This window comes from Camelus bactrianus, chromosome 2 (genome assembly GCF_048773025.1).
Source record: "Camelus bactrianus isolate YW-2024 breed Bactrian camel chromosome 2, ASM4877302v1, whole genome shotgun sequence".
NCBI classification, from domain to species: Eukaryota; Metazoa; Chordata; class Mammalia; order Artiodactyla; family Camelidae; genus Camelus; species Camelus bactrianus.
The window spans coordinates 132,628,094-132,646,203 of record NC_133540.1 but is presented as its reverse complement, the minus strand read 5'-3'; the positions used below and the strand labels follow the sequence as shown (position 1 = coordinate 132,646,203).

General features: G+C 38.3%; 1 protein-coding gene across 5 annotated transcripts in view; it reads right to left on the bottom strand.

The window, feature by feature from the left end:
- KIAA0232 (KIAA0232 ortholog) overlaps positions 1–18,110 on the bottom strand; it is an 83,003-nt gene that overhangs the window by 32,882 nt on the left and 32,011 nt on the right. For all 5 annotated transcript variants that reach the window (XM_074350674.1, XM_074350669.1, XM_074350666.1 and 2 more), the window contains one exon: positions 1,522–1,659. In XM_074350674.1, coding sequence (XP_074206775.1) covers positions 1,522–1,659 — 138 coding nt within the window. The remainder of the gene's footprint in view (positions 1–1,521; positions 1,660–18,110) is intronic.

The window sequence follows — 18,110 nt, the reverse complement described above, 5'->3', positions numbered from 1 at the left end:
TACACTGGAATTTGACACAACATTGTAAAATAACTGTAACTCAATAAAAATAAATAATTATCTCGCAAAAAAAAAAATCAAAGGGGTGGGGGAAAGGAAAATGGTGGGAAGAGGAAAAAGGACAGGATGAAAAGGGGAGACTCTTTGGAAACTGAGGTTCAATTCAGTTCAAGAGAAACTGAGTACCTTTTACACAATCGGCGCTCACTGCTAGGCACCGGGAGCTGCAAAGATGGGTAACTCACAGTCCTGGCCCCCAAGGAGCACAGTGGAGGGAAGACAGGAGGTGGGGCGTGCACGAGGTTCCGTGTGCACGGGCCCGGGAGCCGGGCTCTTGCAGACAGCGCTGAGCAGGATGAGAACGCAGAGCTGGGAAGGGCTGCACAGACTTCAAGGCGTGTGTGACAGGTGGCAGTCAGACAGAATAAACTTCTGCAGATTACCACATGCAGCAAAGCTGCTTACTCCAACATGAGGCCATTAGATATTTAGTTTAGGAAGGAAGTTCCAGAGGTGGGAAGCCTCTCTAGATACCTTGTGTGAATCTTCTCAATTTAACTTTACATTATAAAGGTACTTAAAGCACACTATTTCAAACAGCATGGTGAAAGCAAAATAATTTTCTAAGTAGTTATGGTCTCAGAGATTAGACCTTACAGTGAGTAATTCAGTAAGAATTCATAGTATTCATTTAAATAGGCAATTAAATTCTAAAACTATTGTTATTTCAGGATGCTGAAGGACATGAGAAATATTATATATGAAGTGTCAAAAGATCAATAAAATAATCTTACAATATTTTCTTAAAAACTAAAGCAGGGGAGGGTATAGCTCAGTGGTAAAGCACTTGCTTATTAGCATGCACAAAGTCCTGGGTTCAATCCCCAGTACCTCTATTAAAATAAATAAAAATCTAATTACCTTCCCCCCAAAACCAGAATTTAAAAAAAGAAGAAAAACCCCAAAATTATGAATCAAGCAAGTAGAGTGTTCTTAAATGTCAGAACTGCTATCTCAATTCTAGGAATATACCCAAAATAAATAATATAGACCATGGAAAAAGCCACACATGAAAATATTCTAGACAGCATAACAAAAAGTCAAGAGCAAGCTACATATCCATTAATGCAGAGTATATTAGACTGCTATTAGAATATTATTTGATGAAATATAACTTAGCCACTAAAAAATATAAAGATACTATAGTAACAAAATGAAATACGTTAAATGGGAAAAATCTATAAAATTTTTATCCTGTAATTAAAAGTCCATAAAAAAATATAAAACTCAATATATAGATAGAAAAATGCTTTAAAAGAAGTGATAATGTTTATGTAGCAGTGGTAAGATAATGAGTAGTTTATTTTTCTAAGTTTCTTTTTAATCAAGATGTAGTAACCTACAATGAAAAAGAACATGAAAACAAATATATGTATGTATGACCAAAACATCATGCTGTACACCAAAAACTGAAGTCCCTCGTTTTTCTCCCCAAGTATTAGAAATCAAAGGGAAACTTACTTCATCAGAAGCAGATCGAAGACACTGGACAGCAGCCTGCTTTTTCATCTCTTCTAGAGTTAGGTCTGAGCACTTTTTCTTACTCTTTCCCCATTTCTTATAAGCTCCTTTTTCCCAGCCCAGGAAGATGTCATTCTCCTAAAATAAGATTGTACAAGTTTCAATGACCAACACTAAATAACAAACTTCAAACACTTATTATTTCCCACATACTTACACACATTCCCCTACCAAATATTTTCATTTACAACAGTACACACTAATAAAATGAGAGACCACAGAACACCGTCAGCCAGAGCACTTCAGGGTAGGTAATCCATTGGTCTGGTTATCTATTATTGAGATTATTATTAGATTATTATTTAGGATTTATGATCTCAATAACTCTGACCCACTTATGTTTATAGTAAATGCTCATAAATAATTCAGACATTTATATGTAAATTCAAGTATTATCATTTAAATTTCAGCATAAATTCTAAACTTCATACACAATTAAATGTCCTCTCTTCTGTACTTCCTACTCTTTAATAATGTGTTCATATTCTATCAGATTTTAACATTTAACACTTCAACGGCTCATTCCTATCTACAGAGTCTAAAAATCAACAGATATAAAATATTTTATATTAGTATTTTAAGCTTATTTTCCCCTTGATTGTATATGCCTGTCATAAAAACTAAGGAAATTTGAAAAGCAGGAAGAAAGCAAATCATCCAAGATCCTACCACCCAGCAAAAATTAGAACAATTTGGTCTGTTTCATTTGGTCTTTTTCATCTGCTCTAAAAAAACACATAGTTGAATTCACACTATTTGTACAATTTTGATTTAACTTCTACTGTAAACATTCCCCTTATGTTACTACAAATTCTTTGACTATATAATATTCCAAGATGTAGGCTTAGCTATTTCCCTAGACTGAGATTTTAGTATTTTTAATTGCTTTGCTACTTCATTTTGCCTTTTAAAAAGCGTTTCATTTGGTAAATTAAGATTAAAACCAGTGGACAGACAACAAGGAAAAAAAAAAACATTAGAAAGAAAGACAACAGCAAAATTAAGAAAATTACTTACTAGAGTATTTGGCCTACAGTGGGCCCTCAGGAAAGAGATACAAATGAACGAATGAGATGGAATAAAGCAGCAGCATAATAATAATTAAAAGAACTTTTAGGATCAAGTCAGATACCATCAACTGTCTAGCCAATTTTAATTTTGATCAAATACACAAAAATTACTTTCATGCCACCAAAGAGTGAGAGAAGGATCTCTCTCTCTAAACTCATCATAATTGACATACTTTTTTACTTAACTTCTTGGGCATGTTTGTAGATCTCATGAAACCAAAAAACATTTTCTGGCTGAGTGGTGTCAATTCCATTTTCCAAGGGAAAATGTGTCTGATGGCCAAGTAAGACCTATCAGTATATCTCCACTTATCTAACGTGTTCGGCTGGATGGCAACTGAAACCTGCCATTTCTTACTATCGGTATCTTCTAGAGATAGGGCTTGTCCTTTACCAGGAACAGAGGACAGAAGCGTAACAATGTAGATTTGAAGCTTCCGAAGGCAGAGAAAAATGTTGTAATTTTCCTCTATTGTTCACAGTGTACAAAACAAAAGAAGGTAGAAAAGTTCTGTGTAATTACTGAAAACAAGACTCCATTCTGTTTGAATTGCTGAGACTGGCTCTTTCTCCTCACGGAGCCTTATAAACATGTTTCTCTACTGAAGCTGTACTAAAGCTCAGCAGAGTTAAAACACACATTCAAAGGTCCAAATAAAGTTTTATTATACGGACAGAAGGGACTTTCAAAATTCACATGGACACAAAGTCCTTCTGGAGGGCAGTCTGACAATGCAAATCTAAAATCTTAAACATGTATATGTACTTTTGACCAATAATTCTACTTCTGGGAATTTATCCTAAGGAAAAAAAATCCGCAAAGTGTGCACAGATTTAGCTACAGTGATGTTAATCATACAGCTGTCAATAACAGCAAACATGTAGAAACCTAAATGTCAGTTAAGGAGGGTGTGGCTAACTAAGCTACGATACGTCCAGGCAATAAGACATTACAGCCATCAGAGATTATGAAGTATATTTACTGACAGAGAGAGCTATGCACAATATACATAAGAGAAGTAGTTTATACCACAGTATGATCTCATTTTTGGTGCACACACACACCGACTACCATGAATTAAAATGTCTTGAGAGAAAAGTACTAAGGGCCACCAAGGAGCTCATCTCTTGGTGAGCAGGAATAGGATACCTTAATTTTTCTTGTAATTCAGTCATACTCCTTTAACAGTCAAAAGCTGTTGTTTGTTTGTTTTAATGAAAACCTTGTAAGTCAAGAAGAGAAACGAGAAGAGTTCCTGTCCTCTCCACCTAGACAGGTATGTCGCACTCGCTTTGTTTGCTGTCCAGCATCTCTGTTTACACGTGGATATGGATTCATGCATTCATCCAGCAACCATGTCAGTGTCTTCTTTGTGGCACTAGGGGTTGTAACAATGACTACAACACAGTCCCTGGACACCACAGTCCACTGTGGAATAAAGACCTGGAAGCAAACAACTGTGGCACAGTCACTGGGATTACAGAAGTCTGCAGAAAGCACTTAGGAAACACCAAAGAGCCACACTCTATTCTTGGCCTGGTTGGTCGGCAAAGGCTTCCTACAGAAGGAGGAAGGGTCACTGAAGCAGAGTCTCAAAGAGTGAACAGAAGTTCGGGCCAGGGTGAGAGGGGAAGACTAGGCAGAAGAAACACCGTGCCGAAGCAAGGGATAGCAAACTTCTCCTGTAAGGGCCAGAGAGTAAATAATTTAACTTTATAGGCCAAGAGACAAATTAAGGATTCAATATAGGTACTTTTATCAAAAAAAGAGAAAACAAATTTTCACAATTATTTATTGCTAGAATCCAGAATATAATTCAGTACAATTTTTAATACAGGTCTACTAATGAGAAGAATGGAATTCTTTTGGGGTTGTGTGTGAGATAATAATGCTTAATTGGGGTTCAAATTAAGTGCTCTCTATCATCAAAATCAATTATGTTTATCTGTTTATGCTCATTTTTTAAATAACAGCTTTATAGACACAAAGTTCACATACCATAGAATTTACTTTTAATGTATACATTTCAGTGGCTTTTAGTATAATTCAAAGGGTTATGCAACAATCACAAATATCTAATTTTAAAACTTTTTTCATCACCCCTAAAAGCAGCACTGTACCCAGTAGCACTTACTTCCCATTCCTCTTCTCTCCAGAGTCACTGGTAAATACTAATTTGTTGTCTCTATGGATTTGCCTATGCTGGGCATGTCATAAATTATACACGTACTTTTGTGCCTGGCTTCTTTTGCTTAGCATAATGTTTTAAAGGCTCATCCACGTTGTAGTATGTATCAGTACTTCGTTTTCTTTTATGACTAACAGTCCACTGCATGGATATACCACATCTTTTTAATCGATTCATCTACTAATGGATGCCTGAATTGCTCCTACATTTTGGCTACTGTCAGTACGTAATACTGCTATGAACATTCATATACAAGTTTTTTATGGACACATTTTCCATCTTGTTGGTACATCCCTAAGAGTGGTCCTGCTGGATCACATGGTAACTCTATGTTCAACCTTTTGAAGAGCTACCAGGCTATTTTTCAAAGCAGCTACACCATTTCACAATCACACCAGCAGTGTCTGAGGGTTCTAATTTCTCTACATCCTCACCAACATTTGTTACTGTCTGTGTTTCTTATTTTAGCTCCAGCCGTCCTCGTGAGGATGAAGTGGTATCTCATCACGGTTTTGATTTCCCTAATGACTAATGAAGTTGAGCATCTTTTCATGTGCTTATTGGCCATTTATGTATCTTCTCTGGACAAAAGTCTATTCAAATCTTTTTCCCATTTAAGAATTATCTATTCTGAATACACATCCCATCTCAAATACATGATTTGCAAATATTTTATCTAGTTCTATGGGTTGGCTTTTCACTTTTTTGACCATGGCCTTTGAAGCATAAGTTTTTCATTGTGATGAATTTAATTTATCACATGTCTTCTTTGACTGCTTGTGCTTTGGTTTCTTATCTAAGAAATCACTGCCTCCTCTAAGACACAAGGATTTACTCTTCTCTTTAAGTTTTACAGTTTTAGCTCTTCCATCTACATCTATAATCCATTTTGAGTTAATATTTGTCTGTGGTATGACACAGGAGTCCATTCTTTTTACATGTGGTTACCCTGCTGTCCCAGCACCTTTTGTTGAAGACTGTTCTTTTCCCCACAACTGGAATAGTCCTGTTGGAAACCAAGTGACCAAAACTATAAAGGTTTATTTCTGGACTCTTAGTTCTGTTACATACATCTAGCCATATGTATGCCACTATCAAACTGTCTTGCTTACAGAAGCCCAGTAGTAAGTTTTAAAATTGGAAAGTGTGAGTCCTGCAAGTTTTTTTTCTTTTTAAAAATTGAATTATAGTCTGTTTACAATGTTGTATCAATTTCTGGTGTACAGTATAATGTTTCAGTCATACATACACATACATATATTTGTTTTCATATGCTTTTTTCATTATAGGTTACTATAAGATATTGACTATAGTTCCCTGTGTTATACAGAAGAAACTTGTATACTGATTTTATATATAGTAGTTAGTATCTGTGAATCTCAAACTCCCAATTTATCCCTTCTCATCCCATTTTCCCCTGGTAAATAAGTTTTATTTTCTATGTCTGTGAGTATGTTTCTATTTTGTAATCAAGTTCATTTGTGTCTCTTTTTTAAGATTCCACATATGAGTGACATCATATGGTATTTTTCTTTCTCTTTCTGGCTTACTTCACTTAGAATGATGATCTCCAGGTCTATCCATGTTGCTGTAAATATCATTTTATTCTTTTTTATGGCTGAGTAGTATTCCATTGTCATCTGGTGATGAACATTTAGGTTGTTTCCACGTCTTGGCTATTGTAAATAGTTCTTCTATGAACACTGGGGTTTATGTATCTTTTTGAGTTAGAGTTCCCTCCGGATGTATGCCACGGAGTGGGATTGCTGGATCATATGGCAAGTCTATTTTTAGTTTTTTGAGCCATCTCCATACTGTTTTCCATAATGGCTGCACCAAACTACATTCTCACCTTCAGTATAGGAGGGCTCCCTTTTCTCCATACCCTCTCCAGCATTTATCGTTTGTGGACTTTCTAATGATGGCCATTCTGACTGGTGTGACGTGATCCCTCACTGTAGTTTTGATTTGCATTTCTCTGACAATTAGTGACACTGAGTTTTTCGTGTGCCTATTGCCATTTGTATGTCTTCACTGCAGAATTGCTTATTTAGGTCTTCTGCCCACTTTTCCAACTTTGTTCTTGATTTCAAGATTCTCTTGGCTATCCTGGGTCCCTTGCATTTCCATATATGAATTTTAGGATCAGCTCTCCAATTTCTGCAACAAAGGCAGCTGGGATTCTGATAGAGACTGCCTTGAATCAGTACATCAGTTTGGGGAGCACTGCGGTCTTAACAATATTGTCTTCTAATCATGAACATGGGCTGTTTTTCCATTTATTAGGTCTTCTTTGATTTCTGTCAATGATGTTGTGTAATATTTAGTATGCAAGTCTTGCATTTATGTTAACTTTATTTGTAAGTATTTTATTCTTTTGATACTATTGTAAATGAAATTTTCTTAATTTCATTCCTTGTAAGTTTCTATATACAACACCATGTCATATGTCAATAGGGACAGTTATAGTTCTTTCTTTCCAATATAGATTTTTTTTTTCCTTAGCTAACCTCCCTGTTAATATGCTAATTTGTAAGATTTTATGTTATTTCATCTTTGAAAATGTTTTTCACACAGAGATAAATACTGCTAAATATTGATATTAATCCACAGGCATGGTTTACTGGAACATGTTAATTCTTTAGAAGGTATTTATGAATTCTGGTACATTCTTTCCTTACTATTTGCCTTTTCGCCTGTCATCATATTGCAGATCAATCACTCCCAAGCAAAAGTTAGGTGGAAGCTTCTCACTGAGCAGTAAATGGATTCTGAGATACAGACACTTCCTTTGCACTGTGCCAAGGTGTGAAAATGCTGCTGGAACTGCAGTTGACCTAGGACAACGTACTGTTGCAAACTGTGAGGAAATGGAGATTTTGCTTCTTGTTCTAACTTTTGACAAAATGAAAACGTATAAAACAACTTGACATTATCTGTGATTCAAATACTGTCAGCTGTTAGAGTGACTTTACCACATTATAAATTTTGCATATAAGTACTGTTTGCCTTGTAATTTTAGGCTGAATTCATTAAGAAACACCATCAAGTGTACAGAAAAAGCTATATAAACAACAGCATACTGGACAGACTTTTCTGCATTCCTCTTCCCACGTCTATTCAAGAGCTTCCTTATTCTTTTTCTGGCTTTGTGTACTGGGTGAATGTATGTATTGTGACTTACTTATTAACCATTAGCATTGAACTAATAATCAGATTTTAAAAGAATATAGTATTTAAAAAGCTCAAGCTATTTCTATTTCACTTGTTGCATTTTTAGTCTTCTGTGCTATACTAATTAAAAGTCCATGTAGACATAAACATATAATATTAGGTATGTGCCAAATATTTCCTCAGTAAACTCAGTGAATCAAGTATGGTTTTTTAAAAGTCATAATCTTAAAGATAGAATACAATCATCAACTACCAAAAGAAGACACGGCTAAAGAACTTCTCAGCCTACGAGCCTATCATCAGGTGCTTTTCCAGACACTAACTGCTGTGAGGTAACATAAGGCTGAAGTTTTGATCGACTTTCTCTCGCTGTCTTCTATGAAAAAGGAAATTGGGAACTGGAGGAAGAAAAAGAACACAACATTCTGAAATACAGCTGGGATCAGTGACGTCTGCTATTCGCTGCTCAGCACCCACCCCCTGCCTCCCACACCTTCCCGTTAACAGCGTCCTGAAAAACCAAAACCACTAAATGTTTGAATGGGACTAATGCCACCCCCATCTGGGCCCTAATCAGCTTAATGCAAATCAGCATGTTTCATCCCTTTGGCCACGAAGATTGGCTCAGAGAGAGGCATGGGACCAATCAGAAATGAGCACTTGAAAATGAGACACCCCTCCACCACAAGATTTTTGCTGGGAATGTAGGGAACACATCCTCTGGACAGTGTGAGAACAGGATGCAGAGAATGCTGTGCTCGATGACTGCCCTCCACCCCCCCGGAGTGGATGCAGAACAAGTTGGCAGAGGGAGGCAGTCAGAGAAGCAAAGAGGACACCCCAGGGGCACTGTGAAGCTCTGAACTGAATCAGGCTGGGGCCAGTCCTAATTCTGGACTTTTAGTGATGTGAGACTTTTTTTTTCTGCCCTAGAGGCCAATTTAAGCCAAAATCTTTGGTTGCTTGTGAATGAAAGATATAGGTAAAATTTGAAGAAAGGCCTCAATAATAAATTCACTTGTCACTGCTCAAAGAAACTGTAAATTGCCTCTAAAAAAGGAGTAGCACCAAATAAGCACAATTCAGGTTAAGTACATCCACTGTTTTTTCCTATTAGTACTTCAGCCAACAGTGACAAATTCCTCACTGGCCTCCCTACCTTCAGCTGCCCAGCCAGCTTACCCACCACCACTCATGCCCTCTGGTACAGCTGGTTAAATATAGCAGTGGGTCTCTTTACCTCCGGGACTAAAATATCAATCCCTCGCAGAGTGTATCAGGTTCTTCCGAATAGAATCGGTTTCCTGCTGGCCTTGCTCACTCTAATCTCCTCCCACTCCCTCACTACACTCCTCTGGCCCCACATCATCAGGCCCCTTCCTGTTTCTGTGACCTTGCATGCACCCTTCTTTTCTTCTTCCTTCAAGGCTGTTCAACTGTTATCTCCTCTGCATTCCCGCTGCCACCATCCCCCACGCACAGTGTCCCAGGCTTGGCACAGGCAGAGCGCTTTACAGATTCCAAATCTAGCGCTGTCCCTCAGTCCTGGTGCCTCTGCAGTCCTGGTGCCTGCCTCGGTGTTCGGCATGTCATGATGCTCATGAGGTGAGTAAAAAACTAGAAATGTGCATTAAATGCAGTATTTATGCCCAAAACATTTTCTCTATTTCATGAAAAGATTTTATCAAAGTACCATTTTTCAACAAATGACACTGGGAAAACTAGATATCCACATTTTAAAGAAAGAAATTGGACTCATTACATTGCGTATACAAAAATTAACTCAAAATGCATCAAAAGCTGTAACTGTAAAACTCTTGGAAGAAACACAGGGCAAAGCTTCACAGCACTGGTTTTGGCAATGAGTTCTCGGATACGATACCAAAGGTACAGGAAACAAAAGAAAAATTAGAAAAACTGGGCTTCACGAAAATTTAAATTTTATACACTGAAAGACACTATGAAGAGTGAAAAGGCAATCTACAGGATGGGAGGAAATACTGCAAATCATGTATCTGATAAGGGGTTAATATCCAGAACCTAGAGACGTTGGTCGTATAGTGGTGGGTATAGCTGCCTCCCAGAACCTAGACAGAACTAAAACTCAACAACAACAAAACAACCAGATTTAAAAAATGGAAAAGAACTCAAAAGTCTCCAAAGAAGATATGCAAACGGCCAATAAACACACAAAAGATGCTCAGCAACACTAATCATCAGAGCAAACACTGAGATACCCTTCGTACCAATTAGGATGGCTACTATTTAAAACAAAAAATGAAAAACAAAACAAAAAAACCCCAGAAAATAAGTGTTGGTAAGGATGTGGCAAACTGGAATCCTGTGCATTACTGGGGGGAACGGAAAATGGTGCAGCTAGTGTCAGTTCCTCAAAAAATTAAAAAGAGAATTAAGAATTACCAAATGATCCAGCAATTCCACACCTGGATATATAACCCCATAACTGAAATCGGGGTCTTGAAGAGGTATTTGTACACCACGTTCATAGCAGCATATTTCACTACAGCTAAAACATGGAAGGAACACAAGTGTCCATTGATGGGACAGATAGATAAGCAAAATGTGGCATCATCCACATGACAGAATATTATTTGGCCTTTAAAAAGGAAATTCTGACACGTGATACGACATGGATGAATCCTGAGAAGACATTATACTAAATGAAATAAGCCAGTCAGAGAAAGACAAATCCTGTGTGATTCCACTGATATGAGGTACTTAAGAGCTACTGAAATCATAAAGACAAAAAGTACAACGGTGGTTGCCAGGGGCTGGGGGAGAGCAGAATGGGGAATTATAAAGTTTCTGCTTTACAAGATAAAAGGAGGTGGTGGTGGTGGCTGTACAACATTATGAGTGCACATAATACCACTGAACTATGCACTTAAAAATGGTTCAGATGGTAGACCTTAGGTTATGTGTATTTTATCACAATAAAAAAATGCTGGGGGGAGGTGGTGAGGGAGAAACTGCAGTACCTTCTCCGAGGGGCAGGCCCAGTGTGTAGCTGTGGCATCTGCACTCACCTCCATCACGCCCCATACACCTGAGAAAGAAGCATCCATCTATTCATTTCTCTACTAAATATCTGAGCATCTTCTACATCCCAAAAATTGTCATAAGGGCTTGGAATACAGGGGGAAACATGGCAGACAATGTCCCTAGCTTCATGAAATACACATTCCAGCAGATGTGACGTACAAATAAATGTAAAACATCACAGATCATCATTAATTCCAGGTGGTAACAAGTGTTATGAAAAAAAATAAAGTAGGAAAGCCATGCTACCCAAAGCAATCTACAGATTTAATGTGATCCCTATCAAATTACCCAGGACATTTTTCACAGAACTAGAACAAATAATCCCCAAATTTATATGGAATCCAAAGACTCAGAATTGCCAAAGCAATACTGAAGAAAAAGAACAAAGCTGGAGGCATAACCCTCCCAGACTTCAGACAGTACTACAGAGCTACAATAATCAAAACAGTGGGGTCTGTCACAATGGATCCATGGAACAGCACAGACAGCCCAGAAATAAACTCACACACCTATGGTCAATTAATCTTTGACAAAGGAGGCAAGAATACACAATGGAGAAAAGACAGTCTCTTCAGCAAATGGTGTTGGGAAAGCTGGACAGCCGCATGTAAATCAATGAAGTCAGAACACACACCATACACAAAAATAAACTCAAAAGGGCTTAAAGACTTACATATAAGACAAGACACCATCAATTGCCTAGAAGAACACATTGGCAAAACATTCTCTGACATGAATTGTAGCAATGTTCTCCTAGGTCAGTCTACCAAGGCAATAGAAATAAAAGCAAAAATAAACAAATGGGACCTAATTAAATTTTTAAGCTTTTGCACAGCAAAGGAAACCATAAATAAAATGAAAAGACAACCTATGGACTGGGAGAAAATATTTGCAAACAATGTGACTGACAAGGGCTTAATCTCTAAAATATACAAACAGCTCATACAACTCAGTAACAAAAAAACACACTGCCCAATCAAAAAATTGGCAGAAGACTTAACGACATTTCTCCAAAGAAGACATACAGACATCCAATAGACACTAAAATGACCATCAATGTTGCTGATTATTATTACAGAAATGCAAATCAAAAGTACAATGAGGTATCACCTCACATCAGTCAGAATGGCCATCATTAAAAAGTCCACAAACAATAAATGCTGGAGGTGAGAAGAAAAGGGAGCCCTCCAACACTGTTGGTGGGAATGTAATTTGGTGCAGCCACTATGGAAAACAGCATGGAGAGTCCTTAAAAAACTAAAAATAGAGTTACCATATGATTCAGTACTCCTACTCCTGGGCATGTATCCGGAGGGAACTCTCTAATTTGAAAAGATACACACACCCCAACGTTCATAGCAGCACTATATACAATGGAAGCAACCTAAATGTCCATGGACAGGTGACTGGATAAAGAAGTTGTGGTATATTTATATAATGGAATACTGCTCAGCCATAAAAAATAATGAAATAATGCCATCTGCAGCAACATGGATGGAGATAGAGATTATCACACTAAATGAAGTAAGTCAGACAGAGAAAGACAAATATATGATATCACTTATAATGTGGAATCTAAAAAAGATGATACAAATGAGCTTATTTACAAAATACAAACAGACTCACAGACATAGAAAACAAACTTATGGTTACCACAGGGGAGGGGTGAGGAATGAATAAATTGGGAGTCTGGAATTAGTGGATACAAACTACTATAAATAAAACAGATAAAAAAGGTTCCACTGTTTAGCACAAGGAACTATATTCAAAACCTTGTAATAACCTAAAACGATAAAAAATGAAAAAGAATATATACATATATATGTGAATCACTATGCTGTACACCAGAAACTAACACTGTAAATCAACTATATTTCAATTTTTCAAAAATCACAAGAAAAAAAAAAGTTTCCAAGTCCTGAATTCTTGACTAGTTCTTAAGAGTACTCTGACCAACCAGCCAAATGTAGACAGATTTTAGAGCCCACTATAACCAGATCTAATTCGCAGAGTCATCTAGTGACTAAAGAAAATGAACCGTTCAGTAACACGGTATTTTCCAGATGGCACAATTTTAAATCTCACCCACTAGCAGTCTTGATTTAGTAAATATTTCTTCAGAAATAAAAATAAAGAAAGTAGGAAAGAGGACTGAGATGAAAGGTTTCTTTGTAAATGTCAAAGACGGAGGATAAGACAAGCAAAATGAAAACCAAACTAAACAAGTAAACAAATGAATACACTCTTTTAAAAAGTAACTGGTGGTCAATCCATGAAAGAAAAAAAATAGGTAAGTTGAACATCATTAAAATAAAAACTGCTGTGTGAAAAACAATGTTAAAAGGATTAGAAGACAAACCACAGGCTGGGAGAAATTTTTGCAAAAGACACTTCTGATACAGGATTGTTATGCAAAACACACAAAGAACTCTTAAAACCCAGTTATCAGAAAATAACGTTTCTTTTTTTTTTTTTTTTTTAAAAAAAAGGCCAAAGACCTCAAAGCAGATATACAGATGGCAAATAAGCATATAAAAACATGCTCCACACCATATGCCATCAAGGAAATGCAAATTAAAATGATAAGATACCACTACCACCTTTAGAACAGCCAAAAACTAGAACAGTGACAACACCAAATGCTGGTGAGGACGTGGAGCAGGAGAACTCTCACTCGCTGCTGGTGGGAATGCAGAATGGTATGGACACTCTGGAAGGCAGTATGGACGTTTCTTACAAACAAAACATACATTTACCACTCAGCTCAGCAATCAGGCTCCCTGGTATTTACCCAAAGGAGCTGAAAACTCATATCCACACAAAAAAACTGCACATACATGTTTACAGCAGCTTCATTCATAATTGCTAAGCTTGGAAGCAACCAAGATGTCCTTCAGTAGGCGATGGATAAATAAACTGTGGTCCATCCGGACAGGGAACGTCACTCAGCACTAAAATGAGATGAGCCAGCAAGGCGTGGAGAGTCACAGAGGGACCGCAAATACATATTACTCAGCGACAGAAGCCAATCTGAAAAAGCTACAATACTGCATGATTCCAACTCTGTGACGTTCTGGAAAAGACAAACTATGGAGCCATTAGGAAGATCAGCAGGCACCAGGGGTTCGTGGAGAGGGAGGGACGAAGCGGTGGAGCACGGGGGATTTGAGGGCAGTGAAACTGCTCTGTGTGATACTATAATGGTGGACACATGTCATTATACATTTGTCCAAACCCACATACCCCGCAACACCAAGAGTGACCCCTCCTGTAAACCATGGACTTGGTGACAATGACGTGTCAATCAGGTTTGTTGACTGTAACAAGGTACCACTCTGGTGGGGGATGTTGATGGCAGGGAGGCTGTGCATGCATGTGGGCAGGCGGTATAGGGGAACTTTGTACCTTCCTCTCAGTTTTACTGTGAATCTAAAATTGCTCTAAAAAAAATTAAGTATTTAAAAAAAAAAAAAGTAACTGGCGGCAGATCAACTCTCCTGCCCAGACTAACCAGAAAAGATAATATATAAAACCAAACCAAACACACAACACCTGTGCTATGGCATCAGCGACCTGCTGACGCACCCAGGCCTTGAGAAGACCAGGAGGGGCAGCTGCTGGCACAGGGGCACTGACACCTGAGGCTGCTTTCTCCCTGGGGAAATGTACCCAATTCCTGGCCTGCGGCAAGAGGCTGAGAAAACTCCGGCACTTTTAAGAGGCAAAGAAACCAGTGGCACTGGGGGTAGTCTCTCAGGGCTGGAAGCAGAAACTAGCGATGTAGGAGTCAGGATCTCAGAAAAAGGAAGGAGTGAAAAACAGAAGCCATAGCCTGCTGATTCCCCTCTGGACATGGGAGGAGTTCTAAAGCTGTGCAAGGCATAAGGGGGGCTTCTGTGTTGATGGAATGTTATATTTATTTTACTGGGATAATTACATATATATGAGCTTTGTGCAAATTCACAAAAATTCGTGATGCCAAGAATATTAAAATATAAACAGATAAGAAACGTTTTCGTAAACTCTTGGATGGTGGTTTTAATGTAACCGGTTCTAAAGGAAAACTAGGAATGTCTGGGGTTACATATGACTGCCATAGTGAACAGAAGTCCCACTTTCCTAAAATAACTCTTCCTACTCACGACAGATTATGAGGAACTTGCTGTTGACCATCAACCTCAAGGCAAAAGTTAACTCCCATCGTTCAATTACAGTTCTACTAGGGCTTCCCTTGTAGCTATTTTAAGTAAGATTACAAAATAGTTTGAAATAATGTAACATCAATCTATTCTAAGAGTTACAGGGCCCAGGCTTAATGCTCCGAGTCTCTGGGCAACGCACACCACAGTGTTTGCCGCTCACTTTTACTCCATATGGACTCAACTCATAGATTAGCTGTGAACTGAGAAGACGAACTTTCCCCACCTCTAAAAACCACACTGCATTAGAACACAGTAAATCAATTCCAAATAGGTTCTCAAGTTTTCCTTTAGAGTAGAATGTTTTTATGTTATTCATTCAATAACTATTGGTTACATATGAAAGCCAACAAAAACAAAAACAAAAACAAAACTCTCTGATATAAAACATGGGCACAGGATTTGGGTCTGACAGACAGGAGTTTAAATCCTGACTCATTACTAACCGCATGGCCTCAGGCAGGCACCTAACCTCTCTGAACATACAACTCCAGGTGAGCGAAAACAGGGAAACACCATTTGTCTTGGAGATGAGGCATGAAGACAGAACAAAGCAGTCCTTATGTATTAAATGGCCAGCTCTGCACTTGGCCTATGATAGTGTTCTCTAACAGCAGGGCTATTAATTTTAAAAAGATTGCATTGCGGCACTGCAGCAGAAAGCTAACTACTCAATGTACGTGGGGAACTGAATTAGAAAAATTACCATCAAAGTAATGATTCAGGCGGAAGCCACCTATGGATGGCAAAGTCAGTCTCTCCGCACAGGTCAGTTGATAACTACACAGAGAAATGTGTGGCTTTACGGTGCAGAAACCTGGCTGCCACCATCTGAACCGAAGTCAGCGTCGCCAAGAATGAATCAGATCCTCAATAAAAAAAAAAAAAATTTTTTTTTAAAAATGAATGAATCAGACTGACGTAGTGTGCTGTCCACTGCGATGCACAGAAAAGAAACTCATCGCTTGTGTAATGTTACTGCCATAAATGCATAAGTTGACTCTAAACAGGAAGAAACATCAGACAAACTCAAAATAAGGGATGTTTTGCAAAATAACTGGCCTATATTCTTCTAAAGTGTCAACAGTGTCAAAAGTGTCAGTGAGACGCAAAGGAAAGATGAGGAACGATTCTAGATTAGAAGAAATTAAAGAGATGTGACACTGAATGAAGTCAATGCACGATCCTTGATGAGAGAAGAAGTCAAAATGGAGGAAGTCATTGGGACAAGAGACAAAAACCAAACACTGATGGAACGTCAGATAATAATGTGCACTGTTCATTTCCTGAACTTTATAATTGTACTATGGCTATCTGAGAGAAAGTCTCATCTTAAGAAAAAAATATGATTTATTTAGGAGAAACAGGCAACAAAAGGAGAGGAGAGAAATAGAGCAAAAGTGAAAAAATACTGGCAATTGCTGACTGAGTGAAATTCTTTGTCCTATTCTTCTGATGTATGAAATTATTTCACAAAAGAAGTTTAAAAAAGTTTTTAAGATGAATATATGATTCCTGCCCATAAGGATCTTATAAACTACTGGGAAAGATAATACATTCTAACAAGTGTAATGAAGGGCTCTACAGTAGAAATGCAATCAAGTTTGGAAGAAGACACTGTTTTCATTGGGAACTGTCACAAGGAGATTCACAGAGAAAGGTGACCTGGGCCTTGAAGGATAGGCTAGAAAAGTAGTTTATATTTACATTAAAAATGACATATAATGAATTCTTGATTTATCTGAAATACAGTTACCAGAGTATTGTAATCTTGATCCAAATAAAAAGAATTTGTGGAAATAAAACCACTGTGACCCAATCATAATACCTGCATATTGGAAGGCAATTGTTCTCCAGAACCACGCAGTCATCTGCCGATGCCACCATTGCATTTACAACCCTGCCCAAATCAGAAGTCTACACATAACTGTTTGTTATTCAGCCTCAACCAAGGCCAGGGCCTCCTGAGCTGTACGTACTTCCTACCCAATTATCCCAAGCGGCGAAGACCAAAGTACAAAACCTGCTTCTTAGAATTCAAGAGCTGTGTGTGTGTTTCTTTTAACCAAAACTAGGAAAAGCCACGAATTCAACGTGGCCGATAAGGCCAGTACTTGAAGCAATGGCCTTACTATTAGCCATTTGCAAGTCAAGGTTAGACTAACTTAAGGACTGAGGGTTAAGATGTGAGGAAACAGACACCTGAAGTGGGAGCAATTTGGCTTCCAACCGAGGGGCGAAGCCACCATAACTCTGATCCAGGGATCAGGAAAGGTGGTGAGCATAACCGTTAGCTGGAGTCTGAATCACAGAGGGTAAGCTCAGACCCTCCCTTGGCTGTATGTCCTGACTACTCTTGGGGGGACACAGTGAGCACATCCTCGTCCACCAGTGGTAAAGTTATGCAGGGGCTAACTCACCCTTAGCTCAGCTCCTATGAAAACAGTTGTTATCTTCAATTTGACCTTCCCCATCAGCGTGGGACTCGGCACTCTGCTACCCTGGGCTGAGGGGAAAAGTACTTTAGGGGCCTTCTATTTCCCTGTGGATTCTCCTTGTAACTCTAGACATGTTCTGTTTTCACTAAGCTTTATCTGTCCTGTGTCCTAAAAGACAAATCAGAACTTTGGAGGGAGGATCAAACACAGCTGGGCACCGGTAGCTGCCAAGACCCCTCACCGCACCCCCTACAGCTAGTAGAGAAACCGATTCTCATCAGACAAGTGTAGAACTACAATCTTAACAGGAGGCCTACGTTTCAGCCCTTTTGCAACGACCTAAAGCACCCAGCATATAAATTTCTTGTGCCAACAAATCTATTGGTGTTGATGAAG